The following is a 12056-nucleotide window of genomic DNA, read 5'->3' as shown; positions in this document are numbered from 1 at the left end:
CTGCATACATGCAATGGGTAATTCAAAGGCTGATGGAGGCAAAGCTCAGTTTGAGTGTTCTGTGTAGTTTCTATCCCCTTAAATGTTGTGGTCCTGCTTTTAAATGACTAAGGGACAGATCATTATCTCTTAGGACCACTTCAAAGTCCTATATTGTACCAAGTTTTAACAAGATAATGTAAGTCTTTAATGTGTCTATTTCTAAACAGATGGTTGTTCCTGCTTTTACTGAAGTTACTGAACCTTTCTTGCTTAACAACAGTCAGCTTTGGTACAAGTTAGCAGCTTGGTGCTACATTACATTACATTACATAGCCAGGCTTGAAAACCCCTAAAACTCTAGTTTAAGAAAATGGGTATCACAGCAGTGGTTATCAGCTTCCATTGTTAAGCTAGACTTTCTTTATCAGATTCTGTCTGCAATATAATAGTATCAGAGTGTATATTTGACTCTTCTGCACAAAATTGATTAACTGAGTGCTTCTTACATTTGTTAAGAAGACCAGATCATATGTTTCTTATATGTTGAATATAAGCACAAGGGAACACTGGTGCTACAAGAAAGGAAAGCTAGCAGAAAGTTTAGCTTTCTGTCTTTCATTTTTTCTAATGTGATAGCTGCACTTTGGACATCTTAAATCTTAAAACAGAAACACACTGATTCAGGATACTCGAGTGGGTTGGTCTTTACTGCAGTTTCAATGATATATCAGTGCAGGAGCTCAGAGATTCCCAGATTACACATCAAGAGATGTCAGACGTTCTGAAGCAAACTTTGCTTCCCATTTCCACATCTTCTACTTCTTCTGACTTGATGCATCTATCGTTCAGAACAATACTGCAGCCAGGAGGGAAAACTGGGCTGGAGCCAGTCCCAGCAGACACTGGTCAAAAGGCAAGGTTCACTCTGGATGGTTTGCAACCACATGAACTTCCCTATCTTACATGTGGCGAATCAAGAATCAACAGGAAACTTAACATTCCTGCCTTTGGATCGTGTGAAGACGCCAACAAGTTACTCAGGTGAAGCTGCTAAGATTGGCCAAAACAAAACTGATAAATTGGTTTGCTTAGATTTGGTAATAGGTGGTGCTTTTCCCCATTTTGATGTTACAAGAGGGGAATGATCTTTTCTCTATTTGGTAGGTAGGGCTGTGCGATATGACCAAAATCTCATATCCCGATATAAGAATTCTATCGTCCTGATAACGATATAAATCACAAAATTTTAACATTTTCTGTAAATTCTGTGAATCTCGGGCAGCTCGACTTGCGGGAAGTGTTTCCAGCTGTGCGTCATGTAGCTGGAGTCGAGTGTTTTAACCGATGCATGAAACGATACATTTTTAGACATAAGTTGTAACGGCCGCCGTTTTCTTTGTGAGTATTTATTACATGGCGTGCTGCGGGGGAAAGCCTGTTCTAACGTTTGAGTCTAAGGTTTATTTTTTAGCACCTGGCGGCTCTTTTTTAATTCTCATCCATAAATAATCTGCTCTTTCACGTGATTTAGTTTATTTTGAAAAGTCTCAACAGGATCTTGAGCTTTATTGTGAAAGGTTTATGTGGAAGATAAACAAGCGGACACGCGATGCTGTTACCGTCGTTGTTGCTAACCAAAACGCATAAAAACAGGCGCTTGTCCGTCCGTAGTGTGGTTATATTAAATATAAGAGAAAGAGAGAACTTTAAGAAATTAATATAAACACTACAGTGACCAAAACAATGAAAAAATATTGCAGTAAACAATGAATTTTGCGACACCACGAAACAAACAATAGCGTAAAATGTTTATGTTTATATCAAACAGCCCTATTGGTAGGTGTAATTATTTTGCAAAAGCCATGGAAGCATTGATTTTGCAAAACAAGCCCCATTTAAAACTTTGCAGTGATGTTATGTGATACTATGTAAAAACTGGGATAAGACTTTCCAGGGAAACATTGGAAAAATAGAACAAATAGTTGAGTAAGATCCCTGGCTTCTCTCTCTCACCTCTGCAAGGCATGAAGCGGGTGTGAATGTCGGCTTTAGAACATTAAAGATAGAGTGTGTGTGTGTGTGTGTGTGTGTGTGTGTGTGTGTGTGTGTGTGTGTGTCACCCACTATCAAATGTCAGGAAGGATGCGGGTGAAAGGGGTTTCTAACGCTATCTGACCATCAGACATGCAATTCAGACAGAGCGTAAATCCTGCTTAACCTCACATGTCTAACTTTAGTGAGGAGGAGAATATGAGGCAGCTTTTTCTTCAGCCTGCATCTTATAGCTATCGTGCTGGAAAACAGTGAGACAGGAAATGCGCAGCTGAATGAAACATGGACACTTTTAAGAGAAAATGCCAGACAAGTAGCACTTTGCAGTGTTTCCAGAGTCTGCTGAGGAGTTCTGATTCTTCGTTACAAGGTCTTTCATTTTTATTTGAAACTCAAGCTTCATATATAAAATGTGAGGGGCATAAAAGTGCAATCTGCTTGAATCTGAGCAGTTTATTAAAACCATATATAACAGTGAACGCACCAGTTGTTTTATAAACATATAATTGGGTCTGGGAAATAAAACAACATTTAAAAAAAAAAAAAAAAGGCAGCCAGCAAATAAATAAATAGTTTGTGTCCAACCCTGTTACAGATTTAAAAGAAGAAATAAAATGTTGTCTAGAGATCTGTGACAGTTTTAAAAAAGCCACAGTATTGAGGCTAGCAGGTAGGCCAACTTATCTGCAATCCCAGCTGATCATCTCACACATTCAATTCCACCTCAGCTCCTTCTTTGCTGCATCTAAATTAATCAATATTATATGTGTTCTCCCTATAGATTAAATCCGATCTGTGCCATTTTCCTGCACTTCACTCAGGCAGCAGCCTCATTTCCAGAAGTGAGAACATGGATCACTTTCGCCAGCTGTGCTTTAGACTGGCAGCCGCGTTTAATTTCAGTTCAGTTTAATTTAATTTAGAGAGGGCAAAATCAGAAGTCGTCTCAAGGTGTTTCATATTGTAAGGTAAAGATCCTACAGCAATAGAGAGAAAACCCCAACAATCAGCTGACACTTGGTGACAGTGGGAAGGAAAAACACCCTTTTAATGGAAGAAACCTCCGGCGAGCTCAGGCAGGGACAGCCACCTTTAAATACAAAGTGGTGTGCAACACATATTTATAAGAGGTGTGTTTAGAAGAAATAAGCCATCATAGGAAATGTGATGAAAGTTGAAGGCTCCCATTCTACTTATAAGTACCCTCAAAACCACAAGTAAACCAGCAGGCTGAGACTGAAGTGCTATATTGGGGTGATATGGCACTATGAGGTCTTTAAGATAAGATGGGGACTGATTATCCAAAATGTGAGGAGAAGAATTTAAAATTTGACTTTGGATTTAACAATGAAGAAAATCCAATATGGGAGAAATATGCTCCTCCTTCCTAGTCCCTGCCAGTACTCTCGCTTCAGCATTTTAAATGAACTGGAGGTTTCTTAAGGATGTTTTAGGACAACCTGATAATAATGAATTACAATAGTCCAGCCAATAAACTCTAAACTAGTTTTTCACATCACTCTTACACAGGATTGTTCTGCACAAATGCAAGAAAGCAGTCAAGCTAACATGGATGTCTTTGAGAGGAAGCACATACAGGGTTTACACGCAAACTTCACACAGGATCGTCTTACTCTGAGGTGACAGTGCTAACCGCTGCACCATCGATACATGTGAGAAAGGAGAGCAGATGATGCCCTGACCTGATTCTGCCAAAAGTTTCAGAGTTTTTATGTGAAAACGGCTTTAGTGAGGAGTGGGACTACCACGTGCTGCCAGAACAGCTTTGGAGTGTCTTGGCATTTATTTCACAAGCCTCTGGATCTCTACTGGAGGGAAGTAATCATGCTTTTCCAAAAGAATCACATTTTCTTAATTATTTAAAGCATTCTTTACCTTTTTAACTCTTTCCCCCATGACTGCTTTATATCAAAATAACTGGCTGTGCATCAAAAGTTAGTTAGTGAGAGTGATCTCTGCCTGTATAGCTTACTGGAGCAACCCTTGGAAAAAAGGTTTTTATGGGGAAAGAGTTGATGAAGAATTGGCATCACTTGCCAAGACACCACTCCCATCAGTATGGAAAATTTTCATTATAGGATAAAGGTGATGCCTCAGAAGGGATTTGTATTGATTTGCAGTTGCTCTTTCCTCCAAGGGGACACCTGCCCCAAAATAATTACTGGATCTCCTCGTTTGTAGAGGTCAAGTGTTGAGATATTTCCTTCACTTTATCACCCCTCTGTAGATCCGCTGTATTGGATTAACTGAGATAAATTACACGTTTGTTACCATTTGCTTACCATTTGTCTTTTTTAATATGTGCACAGCCCTTATTGGATACATGCTGATGTAATTGTGCAGCCATCTTCACATTCAGCTGAAATAAAACCTGTAAAATTGAATTGTGAATGCAGTATTGCCAAAACAGCCTCCTTCGCCCACTCTGACTCGAACGCACACACAGTCAGCCACGCACACACATACGCGCACTTTCAATCGCACTTCCACTCCATCAGTGGCAGGCCGAGTCTTGTATCCCCACTACGACCTCCCCACTCCTCCTCTAATAGCATATCAGGTTGCCCCACTCCCCCAGCCAGCGGCAGCACCTCCATTTCCCCAGCGCTGTAATTACTTTAGGGAGCTTCCGCGTGGGCACAAGCAGCTACGGAGCTATGTTTTAGTGCGCGTGCATGTGCGTGCGTGCACGTGCATTCACTTACAAGAGAGAGCCAGTGTGAAATTGAACACAAACAACTGTGTGTGCGTGCATATGTGCGTGTGTGTTTGTGTGTGAGTGACAACAAGCGAGAGACAAAAATGTGTGTGAGTGAGAGATCTGTGTGTTGTTTGTTTTCCAGTGACAGAGCCAGTCCCCCTGCAGACAGAGTGGGTGATTAACAGGGTTGACGCCTAGAAGGTGGCCCTCTCATTAACACTGAACACACACACACACACAGACACACAACAGAAGCCGTTTCTCTTCTGTCTCTCCTTTTCTCTCGCAGTCTCTCTTCCTCTTTGTGTCTTCTCTTTGCATGTGTGTGTGTGAACATGTCTGAAGTGTAGAAGTAAGTAAAGGGACTGTTACCGATCACATCGACTTGTCTGGATAATTAATAATTCTAAATAATAAATGAGGCAGCGTCTCTTGTTCCACGTGCGCACACATGTGGATCCTGCTGCTGTGTGATGATTGCAGAGATTAATGAAACTCATCCTGCACACAAACAGCTGTAAGCGACAAACAGAACTTCAGTACGCCCTTTAAATTAAGCAACTGTTTATATTCTCTGGCAGTTCATACATGCAAATTTCATTTGTATGAGGGAGCTGGCGTGTACATGAGAAGGAGGATAAAATGACAAACTGGCAGATTAATTATGCAAATCAGTTGATCGGTTTATTTTTATGTGCCGTCGTAGCTTCGGTTTCAGCAGCTCATCATTTTACATCAAATAACATCGAACAAAGAACATTGGAGGTTGTTATTAAGCTGTTTACTTAAAAACAAAGGCAAAAATGAAAAGGCGAATAAAGTCTTCCGCAGTGTTTCAAGATTACTGTACCCATGTGAATTCTTGTTCTTATTAATCTGCAGTGTAATGATGCCTTTCGGGAATCATCTCTTGGATTTAAGAAGGCCCGTATAATGTTTTTTATGATCATATTAGCATTCGTTGCTTTTGGTGGAAAAAAGCAACGAAGCAAACTGAAGATGCTTCGAGTGTTCCAGCTGAGAAACAGAATTTTTGTGCGATTTCCGATTGTGGTGCAATCAAAATGCACATTAGCTTCAAACGTGATTTGTCACATGCAGTCAGTTGAGCATGATAAATTGTTAGCATGGAGCTCTGGCAACAGTTCGGTGCCTGTGTTTTTATAGCTTTTTCTTCTTCTTCTTCTCCTCTTCTTTGTGTAGTACTATGAGATGTCCTACGGGCTCAACATTGAGATGCACAAACAGGTAAGTCTGTATTTAGTCTCCTTAAAGTTCGCTCTTTTATTCCCATCACATAGGATGTAAAACTGTTGTATGATCATAAACAGAAGATTGCTTTTGTGAAGAAAATTGAAACACAGGAGGATGCCTTTTCTGCTTGCAGGATGTGATGGATTCAAACTGAGGGGCATGCATGTTTATCAAGTTTCTATTGTACCTCCTGTGTGTATTATGTTGCTTAAGGCTTCCTTTCTAACATGCTTCTATAAACTGAGGTGTCTCCATCGTCATGCAACTACTGCCGAGGGTTATCAGTCTAATGTTTTGTTATTGCTTTTACCAATGTTTAGAATTTTTCTTCCTGTCAGTTAGCTTTGACATGTGGATTTAAATACTACAGGAAAAAATCCAAAAAAGCCAAATCTGAGTGAAAAATGCTTTTGTGCTGTCAGCAGGAAGTAGCTACATTCCTCTGCATAAATGAATTATTTTATAAACCTGGCTAGCAGCTGTCTGACAGGCAGTGCTCTCTCTATACGTGTTATGGATAAACCTGCGAGAGCCACAAATAAAAGTTGTAGTAATTTCAGAGCAATTTGTTTTAATATTTACAGATGAATCATACATTTACCAATAATCTAGCGTCATTTTGTACTCTGTGATTGAAAAATGTCTCAAGGACTCGCTGTCCTGTATCGTTGCTTGTTGTTCATACTGACGATTCAGCTGGGAGAATTTCCTGGACTTTGAGGTGCCAGTTGGCTAACCTCATCAATGCAGATAAAAAGACTTTTAATACTTACTGAACCTTGAATTATGCACTTCATTACAGGGTTCTTTTTTTCTTTAACCTGGCTCAGATGCATTGGTTGCCAGGGTTGGGAATGTCTCCATAAGTTACCTGTTGCATGTGCCTCACTGATGTTTGACTGGCAGATCCACATTGCTGTATTGTGGTAGCCTTATTATGCTACAGACATGGATACTCAGAGAGCAGCTTAGTGTTTTGTTTTTTTTTTTGATGGGACGGGTGAGTAAACAGTGACAGGTACAAAGATTTACCATAGACAGTATAAAAGATGGACTTTGTGCCAACATCTGAAAGTGAAGCTAATGTGGAAGTACTTTAAACTTGCATTTTTTTTAATGGCCAGCAGGGGGCGACTCCTTTCCTAACAAAAGTATGTCTGGTAGTATAGATGTCTATGGGGCAATGGCCCTTGGCTACCTAGCTGTCTGACATCAGATCACCTTCCTGATGAGTTCATGGGCTCAGTCACTAGTTTCAGGTCACTGATTAAAACACGAAGTTCAGTTTGGCAATTATGGTCATTACTAGAATAAGTCCAGTAATTTTTGTAAAAAGGATTTTTTAGGATTTCCGTTCATGGTCTCAGGAGTCTCATCTCTGCTTTTGGCGGATGGTGTGGTTCCTTTGGACTCATCAACCTTGTTCCGGAAGCCGAGTGTGAAGCAGCTGGGGTGAGAATTTAGCACCTGAAACTCCGAAGCCACGGTTCTTAGTCAGAAAAGGGCAGCGTGTCCACTGCAGGGTGCAGGAGCGAGCTGCTACCTCAAGTGGATGATATCTTAGGGTCTTGTTTACAAGTGAGGGAAGAGGAAAGCAGGAGGCTGACAGATAGATGAATGCGGTGTCAACAGTGATGCAGACGCAGTACTGGGCTGTTGTGGTGAAGATAAAGTATGAAAGTACATCTATGATGTACCTTCTTACCCTCACCTTTGGCCCAGCAGTTTTTGATTTAGTTGTAGCCATAGTCTTTTGATTAAAAAAACGTTTAGTTTTATTCCTAATTAGGACTAAATCCTTTTAGTTTTAGTCAACTAAATATCATAGGATTGTAGCAGACGAAGGCTAAAATTGATTCAGTTGAATAAAATACAAAGTGTCAAAGGAGCTGTGCATTCCTCGTGATGCACCGACAGCTTATTGAACTGTTGGTGTGATTATTAAACATAATCTCTGTTTCCTTTGGGGATCTCATTTGAGTGAGGTCACCTAATTCTGTGTGTAAATCCAGTTGTTGTTGATTTTTTTTGTTGTTTTTAGTAATTTTGAGCATCACGCAGTCATTTCATGTGGATGTAGGTCTTGGCAAAATGGCATTATATTTACATCCAGTGAAAACGGTGCTGTAAGAACTAGTAAGGTATTTTGAAATGGAGGAGAAAAAAAGGCCCTCAATCAGGCAGGGCGTGGGTGAGGGAGTGGTCCATACATCAGTTTGTGTTGCTGCAGCAGGGGGAGTAATTTATGCTCAGCCTGCAGGAGGAGAGAGCGATGGGCCTCCAAGGGGCCAACCCTTATCGATGACCTCGTCTGGTATTGCCCATCCACACTCACAAACGCACACGCACGCTGTCGTATGATTGACGGCGTGCGCTGACAGCCATATTGGAAGAAGGGAGCATGCTTTGACGAATGGAGACACACATGAAAGTAGCAGCTTCCATGATTTAAAGACCTTCACTTGTATGCACCCGCACAAACTCTGAGGTTGGAAGCACAAGACGGGCACCGCGATGCATGCTGAGCAAACGCACACACCTTTCTCCTTTATCTCATAGGGATTAAATTCATAGGCACAAATGGAGTTGTGTGTTTGTGTGTGTACCCAGCAATCTTCGTACGTGCGTGTGTGGACATTAGCTCATGTACTTTCCCATTGGCTGTCTGCAATCTTTTAGAAATGTCAGTGTGTGGGTAGAGCCAGCGTGAGCTTCGGTGTGTTAGCGTGCACGCTCCTGAGCCCCTCCAGTCACTCCATCACCGCATGTGCCTGCGTTTTTTGTGTGTGCGCGTATGTTACCAGCGCATGTTCATAAACGTTTGTGTCTCTCTGCTCGTGTGTGCTGCTGTTACTGTGTGTGCGCACACGCCCGTCCTTTGTGCACAGTGTGAGTGGGTGCCGAGAATCGCTAGTTCCATTAGAGAGTTGAAATTGAAGGGGATGTGTGGAAACGAGTGTCGAGGAGCATTCATGTCTAGGCCTATTGTGCAGAGCCACACTCCCCTCTCTGCTCCTCCTCCTCCTCCTCTGTCTGTTTCCCTGTTTTTTCTTTCTTTCTCTCTCTCACACTCACACATTCAATTGCTCCCTCTTGATCACTCTGTCCTACTCAATTCAAAAAATGCCTCTCCACTCTGTGCAGTCTGTCTCTTTGCTCTCTGCATCTCTGTTTTGTCTTAGTGAGGAAAAGCAAGGTTGAGTTGCGGATCGAACTGGGAGTGTGTTGAATGAAGCTGTATCGTTTATCTGTTTTTCCTCGTTTTCTCTTCCTGACAGCATTTGTGTTTTGTTTGTGTTGTGTATAGTATATATGTTCTCATTGTGCTCATCACATAAACCAAACTATGAAGGCAATTCTGAGTATATTCATCTGTATGTGAGCTGCATCTGCAGGAATAGTTGTTCGTGTTCGACATGGTGGAAACTCTTTGTTAAGCAGAAGTGGCGACACTGAAAAGGCTGTGATTCAGTTATCCAGTCCTAGTTTTAGGAAATTTCAAAACAAAAATGCCAATTATTTTGACCTCGTTTCGTGAGCATTACTTTTTTTTTTTTAATTCTTTTTATCTGATAACAAACTGAAGATATATATGGAAACTGGAGCAAAAGTCCTTTTGATTAGTCATGTAACTGGTCACATTTGTGTACATGAAAATAATATTTTCAACCTTTTAAAGGGAGAAAAAGTATAAATTTAGAGGACAGAGGGGCAATTTGACTTCATTTTCCACTCATACCAGAGGCCATTTTTTGGGGTCTGGAAAAAAAGCAAGGTTGAGTCGAGGATTAAACTTGGAATATGGCTAATAAAGCTGTATTCTGTTTCTGCCTTCCTGTCGACCTGTTTTTCTACTTAGTTAGGGTTAAGCAGTCAAAACTGCTTGGGTAGGTTTAGATAATGTGGACTACTTTGCTAGGTTTGCACAGTCTTGACCTTTCAATTAGGTTTGGACAATTCAGACTAGTCGGTTAGGTTTAGACCAGGGGTCCCCAATCCCAGTCCTCGAGGGCCGGTGTCCCTGCAGGTTTTAGATGTGTCCTTGATCCATCACAGCTGATTTAAATGGATAAATGACCTTCTCAACATGTCTTGAAGTTCTCCAGAGGCCTGGTAATGAACTAATCGTGTGATTCAGGTGTGTTGACCCAGGGTGAGATCTAAAACCTGCAGGGACACCGGCCCTCGTGGACTGGGATTAGGGACCCCTGGTTTAGATAATCTAGACCAAGAGTGTCAAACTCCAGGCCTCGAGGGCCGGTGTCCCTGCAGGTTTTAGATGTGTCCTTGATCCATCACAGCTGATTTAAATGGCTAAATGGCCTCCTCAACATGTCTTGAAGTTCTCCAGAGACCTGGTAACTAATCATTTGATTCGGGTGTGTTGACCCAGGGTGAGATCTAAAACCTGCAGGACACCGGCCCTCGAGGCCTGGAGTTTGATACCCCTGATCTAGACTATTTGATTAGGTTTAAACAATCTGGACTACTTGGTTAGATTTAGCTAATCAAACCTGCTACCACAAGTTTAGATCATAAATCTTCTTGATAAAAAACTACTCAGGGCAGATTTAGGTGTTAAAACTATTTAGCTAGGTTCTGAAAAAGGTCGTGGTTTGGGTTGAAGTACAACAGATGGCACTTTGATAAGAGCCACCTGCAGCATGTTATCATGTGTGTGCTGCAGGCATAAAAACTATTACTTTTCCTCTTTGTATTGAAATATATTTCAAAGTCACGCTTACAAAAAACAGGACAGCTTGCTTTCATAAACGAGAAAAAAATCTCAGTATTTCACATTTTGCCATGAGACCCTGTGACTATAGGGGAGCCCACGCAGTGACAAAGCCAGTACACTCTAAGGAAGTCTGTGTAACGTTAGGTTTGTTTACTCTGCCTTCCATACTTCCTTGAAACAGAATTTCGTCAGTGAAAAGTGCTCCAATAGCATTTTAGGAAAGCCAGAATGAAGCAGAGTGAAATGTAAAGTGAGGACACGAGAGAGGAGGCTGCATTCAGAACGAAAAATCTGAGGGAGAAGAGAAGGTGATGGAGAGCAGGGATAACAGAATAGACAAAAGCTGGGTTGGAAAAAAACAAGATAGACAGAATAAAGGGCACTGAAAAAGAGGCAGAGCCATAGTTAGCGTGGAGCGAGTCCCGCAGAGACATTTTAGAGATGTCAGGGAGATTGTATGTGTAATGATGAGCAGATAGGAGTGAAGCGCTTGATGGGAACTGTGCTCTGCATGCCTAATGTCTGTTAGAAGAGCCTCTCTCTCCTCATCGCGCCTCGAATTAGGCTCTAACACAATTACTGCTGCTTTGCATATCTCTTATGGATTGGATGATTACCAACCAAATGTGATAATAGACCTGCATGTGAGAAAGATAGGGAATGTGCATGATGTGAAAGAGAACACGGCATGTGCGTGCGTGTATGGGAGATTATTACTGTGTGTGCGTGTGTGTGTGTGTGTGTGTGTGTGTGTGTGTGTGTGTGTGTCCGTCCAAGTGTTTTTAGAAGCGTATTAAGTACAAGCAACTAAATTAATGAGGTGAATAAAGGGATTCTGACACATCTGATATATGTGCATGTGTGTGAGATATATTTGCTCCAGTTTGGGAAGGTCATAGCAGATGTTTCCCATACTGATGAGTGTGGCTTAAATTCGCTGAATGACGATTCACATTTAACAAGGGTTTAAAGGATAAGTGTGGTGATACTCTTTATTTTGAGCTGTCATTAAATCCCATGAAAAGATTAAAATGAGCCGTGAGCTGCTATCACATTTTATCTGTGTAGCCTGAGGCTATTATGCTGAATTCTTCTGTTCCATAGAGTTGTTGTCCTCGACACTTTGCCCTGGCATGGTTTTTGTTCACCTCTTCTGGCTTTGGTTGTTCTATGTTATCATCTCTGACTTTATTCATTCATTCGTTCATGAAATCTTCTCCATGGATCTCACAGGCATTAGTACCCAGTGAGGTGCAGTAACATTTTTTACATTCAGCAAATCCACATCTATGTGCTAAAGACACCACC

General features: G+C 41.4%; 1 protein-coding gene across 2 annotated transcripts in view; it reads left to right on the top strand.

Moving 5' to 3' along the window:
* Window positions 1-12056, top strand: part of tle5 (TLE family member 5, transcriptional modulator) — a 53027-nt gene that overhangs the window by 32413 nt on the left and 8558 nt on the right. For both annotated transcript variants that reach the window (XM_085449205.1, XM_085449204.1), the window contains exon 4: window positions 5960-6004. In XM_085449205.1, the coding sequence (XP_085305331.1) occupies window positions 5960-6004 (45 nt within the window). The remainder of the gene's footprint in view (window positions 1-5959; window positions 6005-12056) is intronic.

The sequence above is a fragment of the Copadichromis virginalis genome, linkage group LG23 (assembly GCF_057382275.1).
Source record: "Copadichromis virginalis isolate Kocher_CV1m ecotype Utaka linkage group LG23, C_Virginalis_male_GT1.1, whole genome shotgun sequence".
In the NCBI taxonomy this organism is placed as follows: domain Eukaryota; kingdom Metazoa; phylum Chordata; class Actinopteri; order Cichliformes; family Cichlidae; genus Copadichromis; species Copadichromis virginalis.
The sequence above is the reverse complement of the archived record's forward strand: the minus strand, read 5'-3'. Positions and strand labels throughout refer to the sequence as shown.